General features: G+C 36.1%; 1 protein-coding gene across 4 annotated transcripts in view; it reads right to left on the reverse strand.

The window, feature by feature from the left end:
* Positions 1-8,680: 8,680 nt before the first annotated feature.
* Positions 8,681-16,459, reverse strand: part of ZC3H13 (zinc finger CCCH-type containing 13) — an 87,640-nt gene continuing 79,861 nt past the window's right edge. For all 4 annotated transcript variants that reach the window (XM_012782713.3, XM_012782718.3, XM_020290368.2 and 1 more), the window contains 2 exons: positions 14,840-15,003; positions 8,681-12,278 (listed from right to left, as the gene is read on the reverse strand). In XM_012782713.3, the coding sequence (XP_012638167.2) occupies positions 12,108-12,278; positions 14,840-15,003 (335 nt within the window). In that variant the 3' untranslated portion in view covers positions 8,681-12,107. The remainder of the gene's footprint in view (positions 12,279-14,839; positions 15,004-16,459) is intronic.

Below are 16,459 nucleotides of genomic sequence, written 5' to 3' on the forward strand. Positions count from 1 at the left end.
TTAAGCTGTTCTCACAGTTAAAATACCAAAAAGGCTTATTCAACATTATGCATCAACAGCAGGAAAAAACATTTTCATCATTGAAGTAACTTTCAATTTGTGTGTACAAAACACATTCAAGATCAAGAAAATGCCTCCTACCCATCCTATGTGTCATAAACAGAGGAATTTTCTCTTCCTACGCAGAGAGATAAAGAGGAAAGAAAAATTTCCACACAGATGGTTTTCGGAGTTGTTGGTGCCGGAGACAGGAGAATGGTGTTAATGGCCAGCAATTATCAGTCACTCCAAAAATAGGCATTTCTGCCTTACCTGTGCATAAGCAATGGAAGGAAGCAGACACTATTTCTCAAAGAGCAGAAAAACTATTCTCCCTTTCACGGAATTAATCATAAATTCTCCTTCTCGACACATATCCCACCCAAGTAAGGGTCCTTTTGTGTTTTCATAAACAGCTGGTCTATTTCACCTTTCACAGGGAAAGAAAGAGAGCAAAGAGGTCCTGCGACACACACTAGGGGTCACCAGTATCCATGAATACCAGCACAAGCCATAACTAGCTGAAGTCTGGGTCAGGATCTCTCCCTGAACCCCACATGATAGGCCACTGCAAAGTAAACAGAACCCCCCAACTTTCAACACTCACGCACAAACATGCACACACACACACACCCCTATCCAACATGATCTTCCTCTGGTTTAATTATAACATTTTGAAGGGAATTTTTTTAACATAATGGATTCTTGATTAAACAATGATACTATTGGCATAAGCTATTTTCCATTCCCTCCAAAGTCTGCTTGTTAAAGATAAGTGCTACAAGTTTAATTTATGCTACACTCTGAGGACTCTTGATAGAAAATAAAAGCCAGCATGTATTTAAGGATTGTAATAGAAGATTCTTTTCCAAAGGAACCAGCCAAGAGCTTCAGGAGAGATGGTAATAATATCTCACATGTAGCCACTAGGAATGTCATCAAGTAATTTTAAAAGTATCTGCTAGCCTTTTTAACTTCCAAGTGACTAAAAGAGCTTCTTGGTTGGATGGCTAATTTTAATAAGAAAGCTGTCTACATTTGCCCTTTAGGGAGTTCACATTCTCCGTGAACAATCAAATGCAAGGATGAACCCATTTAACATCCTCATTATTAGCACAATGCAAAGATTAATTAAGCAATAAGCTTTTTAATACTGCTCATGGACAACAGGTTTGCTAGTTAACTTTCTTAAGCTAAATCTGTAGTGGTGGATATTCTAGGCAGCTGGTTAACCATAGTAAAAATTTTGACAAAGCTTATTGCTGTCTTCAATTGTCCTTGATGGTTTGTGACAATGGTAATGAATTCATAAATATTGCAACTGGAGACAGCAAAGCAGAGAAAAAGAATTGGTATTTATCCGTGAGGGGCCTGAGACAGAACAAGAATGAAGGTAACAATCGAGATGTAATTGCAGCCACAAATGTCAAAACTGTAACATGGTTTTAATTTTAAAATGATTTTATTGTTATTTTTAATTATTTTGTCCCTCCCCCCCCCCTTCACTGCAGATGACACTTGATTGTCCTGGAACAACAATGCAGGGAACTGAAGTCTAGAAATAGGAAAGTAAAAATTAATGAGGCCTAAGAAATCCTTAACATCTATATTTACATTTCAATATGGAAAAAGAAGCTGCACTAAAAGGATGAAAATTTTAAGGGGATTCAACTATAAGGGGATCAGTTATAATTCTGTGAAAAACTTCCTTTGCTTAAGTAAGTTAAAGACATAAATCCAAAGGAAAAAATATGCCATAAATTTTATGACCAGGCACACAAATTTTACTTACTCTACAACTTGATTTAGTAAACATTTGTGTGTTCACCATGTTTGAGTGGAAAAGCTGTTCGCCGTGAAGCTCAGCCAGTCACAGGGGTGAACTGGCATTTAGTTACATCATCCTGAGCTTCCCCCTGGGATAGTCCAAATAAGAGAACTGTTCAAACCTTAACCAACCAAATCACTGCTTTGCTCTGTGTCTGTGCTGGCCATATTAAAGCTTTAGTGTGCACGGACTCAGGTGGTGCCCCGACCACCTCCAGTTTGGAGCTGACCGATGCAGGAATTGTGGTTTGCTCAGATTAACTTTTAATGAGCCAAACTTCATCTTTTAACAGTAATCTGCAAAATAAGCTGGACACTCACACAACCAACCAAAATCTAAAGAAAGAGGATGTGATATAGTAGAGGCTATAATAATATAATGTGCTGTAGAGGCATGTTAAGAGGGACAGTAAACAAAGTGGGCAGAGGACAGAACAGTTAATTTGGAATGGGAAGAGAAAAATTTCATTGAAAAAGTGTCATATGAATGTATCTGAAGGATAAATACAAAGTTAATAGGTGAAGAAAGCATTGGAGGGATGGTAAACAGGAGGCAATATTGAAGGCAGACGAAGCAACATGCAACATTTAGAAAGAAACCAGTGGTGTGCTGGGCAGGGTGCCTTACCCTGGATGCATGAAGGTGGGTGAGATGCAATATCCAAGATGCTCAGAGGCTCACAGAAGTTGAACAAGCACACGGAGCCACAGAGGTCTATTGGGCGTAAGAAGAAAGATAAGTCATGGGAGGAAGATGTGGCTAGGTCTATTTTGGGGTGAGATTGTAAAGGACAATGTGTTTGGACTTTGTTCCATGGAAAACATAAAATATCCACAGTTTTGTTTGTTTTTGAGACGGAGTGTCACTCGTGCCATGGCGTCAGCCTGGCTCACAGCAACCTCAAACTCCTGGGCTCAAGTAATCCTCTTGCTTCAGCCTCTCAGAGTGCTAGGATTATAGGTGTGAGCCAACACCTGGCCCTATCCACAAATTTTTAAGTGGAGGAGTGACAGAGCAAGTCCTGGATACTTAAAATCCAAGCCAGCCTTTATAGATTGAGAAAGTGACAATCACAGAGGTTAAGGGATTGGCTTAAGTTTATATAAATTGACAGTGGCAGAACTCCAGCTAGAAACCCGGCCAATCACATCTGTATTTTAGGATAATCTAGAAAGATTTATTACTGCCCAACAGGTCCCTTGCTCACTGTCCAGTAAAGGCCAATGTACTGATACATCAGGAGTTGCAGCAGAAGAAGAATTTAATTTCTCAAGGTGCCAGGCAAGGAGATGGGAGTAATTTCTCAAACCCATCTCCTCAAGAAGTATGGGGCTAAGATTTTTAAAGGGAGTTTAGTGAACAAAGGGCTAAGGAATTGGGTCTGCTGATTCAGGTGAGGATGAACTCATAGGGTTGGGAAGCAGAAATTATCTTCCTGTCTGAAGACATTTCCTAGGTAGGGGGTCTCAGGACTTGTTGGATTGATTCCCAAGCGTGTCCATGGGTCAGATTGATATAAGTGGGTCCCCCAAATGCAGAGTCTGGCAGATATCCCAAAGACCAGTCCTAGGTTTTACAATAGCAATGTTATCTACAAAAGCAGTTGGGATAGTCACAAATCTTGCACCTGACAAGGAGACATGACCTTAAGCAGCGAGCAGTTGCAGTCGTTGGGAAGTTAGGCAACAATGGCTGGTTAACTTTTGGCTATATCTATACTTTTATAGAAATCAGACTTTTATCACTATTCCTGCCTTACGATCTTACATTATTTTAATATAGGTGGTTTTGGATTATTCTAGTGGCCATGTAGAGAATGAATTAAGAAGATGGGGCTGAGGGAAGGTGTCCAGGTAGCAAGCAGCAGCCGAGAGGCTGCTGAATGGTCCAAGTGAAGAAATGAAGAGATCTGTTCAGTATTAACAAGTGTTTTTGTATAATTCTGATGGCTTTTGTTAGTTTCCAAACTCAGTGTACTTCAAAATCAGAATTATTATTCATACTCATTTTCAAAGAATTCTGCTGATGTTTCTTATCACACTGGAGATCAGAAATAAGGTATAATTCCCCACTTTTTGCCTGCAAATGCTAAGGAGAGGAGGTATCCTGTATACATTGGAGGGTGTTTTGCCCCATTTATTATGCAAGAATGAACTACTGTTGGATTAATTGTATTTAGATTGTGGGGTGGTATATTTAAAAGGCTATTGAATGCAATTTACAATGCTTACTAAAAATATCTTATATTTGGAGTTTTGAAAAATGCTGCAAACCTTTACTTGAACTGTGGCTGTGGGAATATACAAATTGGCTAAGTGACAGCAGGAGAAGCCACCCGTACTAGTTTGCTAGGGATTCCATTACGAGATACCATAGGCTGGATGGCTTAAAAAACAAATTTATTTTCTCACGGTTTTGGAGGTTAGAAGTCCTAAGGTCAAGGTGCCAGTAGGCTTGGCTTCGTCTGAGGCCTCTCTCCTCGGCTTGCAGGTAGCCGCCCTCTTGCTGCTGCTTCACATGGTTGTCTGTCTGAGTGAAGCGTGCCCCTATCTCTTCTGAAAACAGGAGTCATATTGAATAGGGCCCCACCCTGATGGCCTCATCTTGACTTTTTAGACTTTTCTCCAAATACAGTTACCTTCTGAGATACTGGGAGTTAGAACTTCAACATACGAATTTTGGGGAGACACAATTCAGCTCATACTAATTCTCTATAAAGAACTGGTTGAGATGAAAATGATGGCTGCAGGCATCTTCCATTTATATAGTACTTTACAGTTTACACATCAATTTTACATGCTCATCTCACTTAATTTGAATAACTTTTGTTATTTGGCCCAGTTTTCTTGGATAAAGCTGCACCTACAAAAGAATCCTGCAACCAACTAGAGTTTAGGATGATTGAGGGATGCATGTTGGAAGATGCCCACGTCATGTTCCAGTAATCTTCACATCCCAGCTCTCCTTTAGATTCTGCTTATTCTGAAGCTACTACATAAACAGACCAAAAAAAAGTGTGATTTAAATGTCATATCTTTTACCTTTTTTGAAGAAACAAATCCAGTTTTAAAGAACAAAACCAAAAACTCAGCTAAAGAGTAAGAAGGCTTGACTGGGGCTGGAGGATCCACTTCCAAGACGGCTCACCCAATGACTATTGCCAGAAGGCCTTTGGTTTCACACGGCATGAAAAGGTTTGAAACGTTCTCCTGACATGGCAGCTGGGCTTTCCCCAGAGCAAGTCTTCTAAGACAGCATGTAAGAAAGAAGTTACAATGCTTTTTATGACCTAGGCTCAGAAGCTATATACTTTCACATCCACCATATTCTACTTGTTAATAGCAGGTCAAGTTCAATCCTCATTCAAGGAGATAGTTCTTAATTTTACACACACACACACTAGTAGCAGAAAATCTTGACCCTGAAGTCCTACCCTGCAATAAAATTTGCATGTGATGCAGGAGCAAGTTTGGGAAGCATGAGAGGATTGCCTTAGTCAAAATCCTGTCCTATTCCTCATTCCCATTGCCAAACAAGAACTTTTCCTACTCTGTACTCTAGATGATGCTCTCGGCTCCTGACAAGCAAACTGACACATCTTTGAAACATGTCAGCTTTCTATCTAAATTCTATGATCCTTTACCACCTGCCTACTTGATAGATGAGGAAGCCATGGTACAATGGCTTGCTTAAGGTCATACTGCCAGTTTGTGGCAGAATTAGGGTCAGAACCCATTGTTCTGGGTTCTGGGCTACTATTCAGTCTTAGGAATTGAAGATGACAGCAACAGGCCTGAACTGGTACCATTGCTTCTCCTTATTACTGAAAATATGGATGACACTATTGGTTGGTTGGCAAATCTAACATCTATATCCAACCCTCACCTCCTCTGGTCACTTCTACTTTCTATGGGGGCTAGAAAAGCGGAATACTTAATTTTCCAGCCTCCTTTGCTTTTGGAGGTAGCCATGTGGTACACCTATGACAAAGGAAATGTGAATGAAGAGAGAGAATATGATTCCTACCTATCAGGAGGACATCAAATAAATAAATTTGATGTTAAAACAAATAATCTTTATTTCATAAAGCACATTTATTTGCACATCCATATTGATATCCTAATTTCAAGTATTAATCCATTATGGGTATTAATCTAAGACAGAATGCATCCTGATAGAACTATATGAGCTGAGAATTGAAGTGATCATTGGATTAAATTTTAGTTTGGACTTCAGTAGCAACATGCTGCATAAATCTGTTCCCTTATTTTTCCCCTATAAATTTTATACAAGTAGCAAAGACTGTAAAAAAAACTCCATAAAATTTATTTCCAGTGAACCTAGGAGACAGATATAATCTTCAGATGCCAAAATAGAAACAAGAGCTGCCAAAAGAGCTGAGATTTAGCAGAAGTAGTGTAGGGAGAAAGTGAAAGGCATGGAATGAGAGTCAATAAAATAGAGAAATAAACTAAATGAAGTGGAAATAAAGAAAAATTAAACTGTTCTGGTAATAGGAGACAAGATAATTCCGACCAACCTCACACTAAGAACTAGAGAAACGAGACAAAATATTTATTTAAAAAATTCAGCTTGAACATTGAAAGGCCAATAAAATGATGGAGAAATCCTGTCCCAAGATTCAGGAGGAGATACAATTCTAGGGCTGAACCTGACATTTGGGGTCAATTTTGCCTAGACACTATTTAAAAATCTGGAAAGGAGTCTGTTGTGATGTCCTCTTGGGGAAGGCAGGAAACACTGGTGTAAAAGACCCACTAGGGATGGAGATTCTTATATGCCCTTGCACTTTGGATCTAGACCCCAAAGGCTGAACCCTGGGAATGATGGTGAAAGTGTCCATGCATAAACTACAGCCAAGAATCAGGTGATCCAGGTGATTTAGATAATTTCACTTCCTAAAACTGGATTAAGATATTCGCAGTCTGACAGTAACTCCAGGCAGAAACAAACAAAAATTTGTCTCTGGAAAAGGACAACAGTATCTTAGACCTCAATATTTTTCTACAATTCTACAAACACAATTTTGGCATATCATTAAACATAACAAAGCCTAAGAGTTGAGAAGAGAACATGAAAAAGAACCAACAGAAACAACAAACTATAGAAACAGATCCTGAAGAGGCACTAAATTTTGGAATTGTCATACTTACACATAGAAGTTAAATTAACAAATCTAAAATTTGGACATTTTGAGCAACAAAGTAAGGATAGTAATGAATTATAACCCATGAAATAAAATAGGAATCCATGAGTTCATACTGATATAAATAAGGGGAAAGAAATGGGTGGGGGGGATCCTTAAAGCAGAATTCCAATATAGAAGAGATGGTGGAATCAGATAATCACCACTTTGTGGCAACCACCACAGGGATAACTGATTAACATTAGTATAGTTTTTTCTTGATGTTTACATGTATATCTTTCTTCCATTCTTTTACTTTCAAAATTTTGGTCCATGGTTTAGGTCGATCTCATAAGCAACATGTGGTTGTTTTCTGAAGTTTGACATCCTTTGTCTTTTAATTGGAGTATTCAATCTATTTTCACTTAATATAATTTATGAATACATTTGGGTTTACATCTATGTTTTCTATTTTTCCCACCTTTTCTATATTCCTTTTTCTATTTGCCTGTCTCTTTTGATGTGATTGAACACCTTTTATCACTCCATTATTCCCGCCTATTATTTTTGCTTTCATATGAAATTCTACTTCATATATAGCCTGAACATTCTAAACTTAGGTTATTTTTGTTGTATCTCCATACTAACTGGTCTACTTAATCTGTTAAGTCATTAACATTTATTCTAAAAGGAAATGTTACATTACTACAGTAAATTTTAAAAAACTGGTACCACTTGCCATAAATAGAAAATAACTGTAAGATTAAATATAAAAGAGTTTCAACAAAAAGTACTCATTTTATGTACCCCTTATGGGAAACACTTCCATATTCCCCAAGTCTTTGCCAAAATCTAGACCTACGCTGCCCCAAATGATAGCCACTAGCCACATATAGCTATTTAATTAATGCTAAACAAAATTTTTAAAGCTTAGTTCCTCAGTCACACTGGCTACATTTCAAGTGTTTAATAGCCACATGAGGCTACTGACTATGGTATTAGGCAGCACACCTACTGAACATTTTCATCATTGCAGAAAATTCTGAACAGCATTGTTACAGACCTCTCTCTAGCAACCCCACCTCTCCCCTATCTCTATGCTGAGCCACACTAGTCATCCAATCTTGGAATGTATCAAAGCTCTTTTCCTAGTTCAAACATTTACAGTTTCCCATCCCTCTGCCTGAAAAACTCTTCCCTGATCTTTGCCTTGCTAGCCTTCTTTTCATTTTTTAGGCCTCATCTCATTAGCCAGACTTTCTCTGGCTGTCTCAAATAGTATTACTCCCAACCTCTACTCCATTGTTTCCCATGTCAGCCCTTTGGTTTTTTCCTTTCACTGTAATCACTGCAATTTACAATTATTTTATTCACACCTGTTTACTTCTCATCTTTACCTTACCTACTCTAATTGTATTTCTATCACAAAGAAAACGAGCTTTAGTTCAGAAAAAAATGTCTAAGTTACTCAAAAGCACGAAGTCCACCAAAATGCATATCAACACAACATGATAGAAAATCTGAAAGAAGAAAAAGCTCAATAAAGTTGGGAAATTATGGCCACAGATCCACGTATAAAGTTAATAAAAACCTTATTTCACCACTTAAACTATGGATTTCCCCAGAATATGTCACTGCATTCAAAATACTCAAATGGAAAGGTTAACAAAACTAATGAATACATTTTATTATATAGTTTAATGTTTAAAGAGAAATGTTAATAAAATAAGGCAAGTCCAAGTTCAAATTTAAATGCAATACTTAGAAAGATGGCTATATAATTTTAGCTAGGACAATCAGTAAAGGGGAATACCCCTTGCAAGTGGGAGGAGGGGTCCATACACATTTTTAAATAGCAAGCTGAGGTTCAGGTGGTGGCTGTATTTTTAAATGTTACAGATTTTATTAAAGTTAACATTCCACAAAGTCATACAAAACAAACTGCAAAAAATTCCAAGCATACAAACCATTATCCATAATGTGCCATTTTTCTTTTCCAAATGTCGAAAATGTACTTGTTTTAATGACACAAAAAAGTCTTTAGAAAATCAAATCCACTGTCCTTCTGTGTTCAGTAAGAAACCTATGTCTTCGTTCATTTCATGGAATCCATGTTAAAAGAACCCTGTCTTGGTTGTATGTTACCACAGGACTCTTACATTAATCGATTTTCCTCAAATCCCCATAGTGGATTGGAATCTTGATTTCTTGGTAGTAGAGTCCATTTGAGGCTCTTCTAGCTGAGTAGGTGTAAATGCTTCCATGTTGTACAGGCCCTTTTAAGGATTCAGTCTGGGAGTTCATATTTCTGTTATATAAATACAGACCTTCCCCAAGATTTCCTTTATCCTCAAGGATAAAACTCCAATGTCTCAGTCTTCAAAATGTCATACCTCAAATAAAAAAACTATTTGTTTAGACTCATCAGCAACCAAGTTAATTTTAATCTTGTAAATCACCAGTGCCTAGCGAGGCCATGGGCACCTCCTGGTCACCCAAACCGAAGTCCCAGCCCAGACTGCCTGCCCGAGCCAGGTCCAGCTTCTGCGGCCCAGAGAGCCACTATAGCCACTGCTGCAACAGTGCTTTTGGACTTGGAGTCGTGGGCTCTGCCATCAATGTATGGTCACCTCTTTTTTCTGAGGTTTAAAAGCATCAATATAGTATATACCTTAAGCTTTACACAACTGGACAGTAAGAAACCAAGTGGGATGTTCTGTCAATGCCAAAGTGGCATTCTGTCAATGCCAAAAATTTCCAGGCTAATAAAGTCATAAAATCCTAATGTAGCGTACAATAGGATGGGGAAGATAATCTGCTTTTACTGGTCAGAGTAAAGAGAAATGACAGGTCAGAATTTTCAACGTATTATTACTTAGGTATACTTACAACACTTTGTGAAATAAAAAGTTAGGTATTATCAGAACCCTTTACTATATGGTGAAGATAGCTGCCAAAATAAACAGCTAATTATGGGTTAACACTCTCTTTTATTATGTATTCCAGACATACTCTTGCCCCCCTTCTCTACCATTATTACCAGCAGCTGGAATCCAGTTGTGCAATTATGGCAAATGGACAAACTTGTTCCATCAGTTATGAGATAGAAGACCTTTAACTGTACTAGTAAATAATTTATACCCTGGAAAATGTCTCCAGGAATATTGGTCTAATTGAGACTTTAATTACAGTCCAAGAGCTTTTATGAAAAATTTAACTAAAATTTTTTCTTTGGAAGAACGTTATGAGTATATGGTCACTAATACTGAGAATGGTTGGATTAAAAAAAATGAGACTTATCAGTACATTTGCACTGGAAACATAAAGCTCTGAAATCTGTGACTAAGTGAACAAAGGAATAGTCCTAAAATTTTCTTTTGCAACATAACAAAAAGATACTCCAAATTAACAAGGCAATAAGTTTAATTAAATGGCAGATTTAACAATATAGTTTTCATTCTATAAATAATTAGTGACTACTCGTAAAATCAGAGGACAAATAAGGAAACCATTTCTGTCATATTCTACAATTCTGGAAAATAGGATTTAGAAGTTCCAGGACTTAAAGCTTTATGCTACAAAGAACAATTATTATCCACTATAATTAGGAAATGGTTTCCTAAAGGGTATTCATTCTCTGGAGTCATAAAGAATTTTCTTTTTTCTTTATTTAAAACATTTAGTTAAGGAAAAGGATATCAGGAAAATTTTATCATTTTGTTCCCCCCATCCCCCGCTCTGTTTAAAGTCATTTGAAAAAACAAACAAACACCAAAGTCATCTGAAAATAAGATCATTTCCTTTGGTGGATAAGCATCTTGTACAAATTAACCACTCAATAAACCTTTCTTGAAATGAACAGAAACTTTACAGAACAGGATACAAAACTACTAAAACAAGTAACATAGGCTTATAGTTTTAACAAAAACCTGTGGGAGTCATGTTCAAATCAGAATTTTGATTGGTTTCCTTTATTATTATTATTACTACTATGGTTTGCTCACAAATTCTGTAGCTTGCAGTTCATTTCAAATTCTTCTAAGAGTGCACTCCATGAGCTAAACATGTATATATACTTTTAAAAAGTAAATCTGTATCACACAGTAAGGCTGGGGACAGTTTAATGTAATCAAAGGTTATCGCTCTGAAAAATATGGTGGTAGGATACTGAACCTTAGGTGACCTAGGTTTGTTAACTCTTGGTTTGCTTCAAAATACTGATGAGCTATGTTTGAAATAATAGCCTCAACTCTTACCCACTATTTACAGCTGTCCGATAAGGACACAAGGCAGTAAAATATCTGAAGCCTAAAACATGTAATGTTGATGACAAATGTTTCAGAACTTCAGGAATAAGATTAATGAAGAGCAAAGGAAATAAGATTAATGAAGAGCAAAGGAATCTAGAACAAGGAAAGGAAAGACACATTTATTAAAAATAAAAACAGTACACAGTCTCTGATAACAAACAAAAAAATCATTTAGAATCCAAACACTATACACTGTACAATGTAACAATGCATGCACATTTAAAAAAACAAAGACTCTTGAAATAAGTTTTTAAAACTTTCAAAAGGAAAAGAAATATTCTGTCTTTCTCCTGCTGGAGATTTGCCTGCGAACACGCCATGTTAGACCAGCATCCCTTTCAAATGTTCTGTACACCATGCTGCTGCACGACGTGTGCAATTATTTTGATGAACGCATTGTTTCTGAATAAAATCGTAGTTTCTGTATGGATGATCCAAAACATAAATAAATGGCTCCATCTGATAAAAAATACTCGTAGGCTGGAAGAGCAGTGACAATCATTTTCCAAAATCTTCAGTTTTAACAAAAGGTACAGAATAAACTACTAAATCTAGACATTTTCACATTATTTTGCATGAGTATCAAGTACTATGTAAAAACTGATGTAAAATCTGAAGTTAGCCAAAACTAGTGTCTCTAAAGATCAAAGTTCTTCCTTCAGCATGGCTGATAAATTTTTGCTGCCTTTGTCACTAATAATGCTTGTCAAACCAAAGAACTTTTAAGAAGAATATGTGCTGCTGAAGGACAATAGTACCAAAAATGTCATACTGATCTTCAATCTTAAGACACACAGAGTTCCTGTTGGACACTGGACTGTGTAAGTTTATTATCTTCAGTCTTTTCATGTCCTGGGGCATGGCAAGTAGTCTTTCGCTTAAACAACCGAAGACTCAATCGTAATAATTCATTGTCTACCATTGGAGCATTCGTGTATGCTTGTTTTACAGTACCCTATTTGGAGAAAAAAAAAACAAGAAAAAAAAAAAGTACATTATTAAGTTGACAGTAAAAAAGACAGGTAGGTTAACCTCTATCCAAAATAGCAAAGTTATAAGAGTACTTAATTTTTCATGGATACTAAATTAGCTTTAATAGATTTACAAGCAAAATTAGGAAATATGTTTGGGCCCAATGAATCTTAAAAAACAAAGAAACCTTTAGAGGCATCTCATCTAATTTCTTGCTTAAAGTTTTAAATAGGAATCCTTTCAACAATTTCTGACAGGCAATCAACCAGTTTTACTTCATCGTTTCTAATGAAAAAAAAAAACAAACAAACAAAAAACACAGTGCCCATTCTATTGTTGAACGGCATTATTTCTTCCGTGTGATGAAATAAACTCTCTTTTATGGAAGTACATTCTAATTTTTCTTACTTTTACTTGACAATCCTTCAATTCCATGAAGAGAAGCATCATGACTTCCTTCTTCACTTTTATTTTTTAAAGACAGGGTCTCACCTATGTCACTCAGCGTAGATTGCAGTGGTGTCATCACAGCTCACTGCAACCTCAAGCTTCAGAGCTCAAGTGATCCTTCAGCCTCAGTCTTCCAAAGTGTTAGGATTACAGGCACTGAGCCACCACTCCTGTCCACTGCCCTACTTTTTCTTTTGCAAGCCAAACATTCTACATTCCTTACTGGTCTATTAATGTTAGCTCTACAACTGAATAAATTCTTTAGAAGATGGCTGATCATACAGTATCCTGAGGGACTACTACCTCTGTTATACTAAAATATATATCTATATTATTGTAACTTAGAGCTACAGTAGCATCTTGTACAAAGTTATTGTGGTAGAGGAGGAATGAAGGAAAGTTACAAAATATTTTTTATAAAATGGAGGCAGGATTCTGATGAAATCTGTTATACTAAAATATATATCTATATTATTGTAACTTAGAGCTATAGTAGCATTTTGTACAAAGTTATTATCATAGAGGAGGAATGAAGGAAAGTTATAAAATATTTTTTATAAAATGGAGGCAGGATTCTGATGAAATTGTAAACCATACAGTCTTTCTCAATTGGGGTCTTTTATCTGAACCAAACAGAAAATGATTTGAATGATTATTTTTCAATTTAATACCAAGAATGGTGATAACTGGTACCATTCTAGATGCAGAGGAAAGGTGATTCATTACACACAGGCTTAGGGCACTGGGGCTTAATTTCCTCAGACTCTCTTTTTTATAAATTTAATTTCCCCCTCAAATTTGAGTATTTTTCTTAATGAAGTAATCTTTTCTGTAGCAATGTACTAGCCAGAGATAATTCTATGTTTTCCTAACTGTTCCCAAGTAAAAAGCTAGTAAATTTATGCTTTTCTAACTTTTTAGGACCAACTCTCATTTGTCCTACAGGTTGAGTATCCATTATATGAAATGCTCTGGACCAGAAATGTTTTGGATTTTGGATTTTTTTTTTTTTTTATTCTTAAGTATTTGTATTACACCTACTTACCCAGTTGAGAATTCCTAATCTTAAAAACCGAAATCTGAAATGTTCCACGGACCATTTCATTGAGGGTCATTGCTGGTGCTCAAAAAGTTTTGGATTTTGAAGCATTTCAGATTTTTGAATTAGGAATACTCAACCTGTACTACTCATGCCCATCATTCACCCCAAAATAAAAATCCCAGTTTCTTTTTTTTTTTTTGAGACAGAGTCTCGCTTTGTTGCCTAGGCTAGAGTGAGTGCCATGGCGTCAGCCTAGCTCACAGCAACCTCAATCTCCTGGCTCAAGCAATCCTTCTGCCTCAGCCTCCCAAGTAGCTGGGACTACAGGCATGCGCCTCCATGCCCGGCTAATTTTTTTTTATATATATATTAGTTGGCCAATTAATTTCTTTCTATTTATAGTAGAGACGGGGTCTCGCTCTTGCTCAGGCTGGTTTCGAACTCCTGACCTGGAGCAATCCGCCTGCCTCGGCCTCCCAGAGAGCTAGGATTACAGGCGTGAGCCACCACGCCCGGCCCCAGTTTCTTAAATTTAAAAAATCTAAAATGTTTTCATTTTAGGCTTACCAGATCTCATTATCAGATCTCTTCCAAATCTAATTTCAATTTCTCTTACTTTTCAATTCCCTTTATTCTTCTCAAGTAAATGTTATATATAACAACTTTCTCACTTTCTTTCAATTTCATACATTCTCATAAACATTTGTCCTATAAATATCCTCACCATTTTGTATCTGGGAAATTTCTCCCCTTGATTTTCAATTTAAATAAATTTCTAACATGCTTACTGAGAAAGAAACTTTTCAAAAATGAAAAAACATTTCACAGAAACACAATATTTTAAATTTTATGCATTAAGTTTTAAACAGCAACTAATCGTTATTCAGAGCAAATATTAACTAATACTATTGAAGTAAAATTGAAAGTATTTAAAAGGTAGGAAGCCTAACTCATAAAAAATATAAGATTGTAATCTCACTTTAAAGCAATCAAATGTAAAATATACCATTCATACTATTCATTTTGCATTTTTCCCAAGGAAACAACAGTACCTTCTCATTTTTAACAAGCTGCTTTCGGATTGCAGAATCCCGTCTGAAGCATAATGCCTTACAACATGGTCCAAGATTACTAAGGAGACTTGCTCTTTCTTCTTTTCGTAGTAACGCAGCCATGTTGAGGGCCCCCAATTCATGTTCAAAAAGATTGTCTGCATCTTTCAATAAAAATAAGCATGCATTAAGTTTTCCTAAAATAGAAAAGTATTACCAACCACTTAACTGAATATTTTACAAAGTCTATACTTTATCAAAGTTAGTAACATTGGTGAAAATTATTTCATATTAAAGGCAATATATCTTCTGTGAAGACCTTCAACATGTAGTTGCTTTACTAGCCTTAAACAAAAATAAATACTTTGATAGCTACTTTAAATTTGCTTAAAATATAAGAAAAACAAAATTGGGGAGAGAATTTAGACACTGATTACTGACTAAGACCAAGAAGAAAAGCTCAAGAATCACTGAAGTCAAATTTATTATATTATGTACCATCAACTACTACTTAAAGTTTTAGGTTTCAGGACATTTTTATAACAAGATTCAAATGTAATAATATTTAAGACTGTAACCTCTAAAAGTCACTTAAGCAAAGTGATTAGGTATTAGACCAATTTACAAATTTTGTTCTAGATTTGGTCACTACAAAAACCTAGGACAATGCATTAAATTAAAATTGCTTAGTTTTAAGTTACAACATGCAAGATACAGAGAAATCACAGAACATATAAAACACAAAGGAAAGATTTTATAAAAAATAAGGAGGTTGTGTTAAAAACAGACAAAAAAGTCAAAACAACCAAATAGCACCAGCCAGTAATCCAAATATATAACTCTAAGAGTTGGCCAAGAGTACCAAAGACAGCAGGTACTACTGCCTCTATTCATACAACATGATCAAACAGGTAAAAACAGAACAAACACATTTTATTGGAAATGCATAATGCTACATTACATAGTTCATTTTAATTTTCTGAGCTGCAAAGCATGAGTACTGATATTAGATAATTAACAATAAACCAGTCTCATGTAACATACATAGTCAATAGGTTATATATTATACCTACCTAGTTAGTAGGTATATAACCTAAGAAGAGTAAGTATACAGAAAAACTCAAAAATAGCTCCCAAACTCTGAAGCCTATCAGAATCACCTGAGGAGCTTTTAAAAATACATTCCCTGGGCTCAACCCCAGATCTACAGAATCTGAATCTCCATAGTTGGACCAAGATACCTTACAGAAAAAAACGGCAGTTTTTCAGCTAATTCAGATACACCAACGTTTCAGCCAACCAATGACACAGTCACGTATGTATATGATTAAAAACAAAAACATTAATTACCATCTTACCATAGATATAAATATAAAAGAAATTTGGATTGATCCTATGGCCTTTCTTAAAATCTGCTCATTATGACAAATTTCTTTATTGGCATCCTCATTTGGTGCTTTTACAACAGAATACAAAATGCACACCTGCAAATCTCCCTAGAGAGTATAACATTGCTAAACTTCCAGTCTCTTCATGGTTTTGAACTGACCAGCACCAAATTACTCAAGAGACAGACTTATCTCATTTTTAAGAACAAGTAAAACAAAAGAACCAAAATGA

This window comes from Microcebus murinus, chromosome 13 (genome assembly GCF_040939455.1).
Source record: "Microcebus murinus isolate Inina chromosome 13, M.murinus_Inina_mat1.0, whole genome shotgun sequence".
Classification (NCBI taxonomy): Eukaryota; Metazoa; Chordata; class Mammalia; order Primates; family Cheirogaleidae; genus Microcebus; species Microcebus murinus.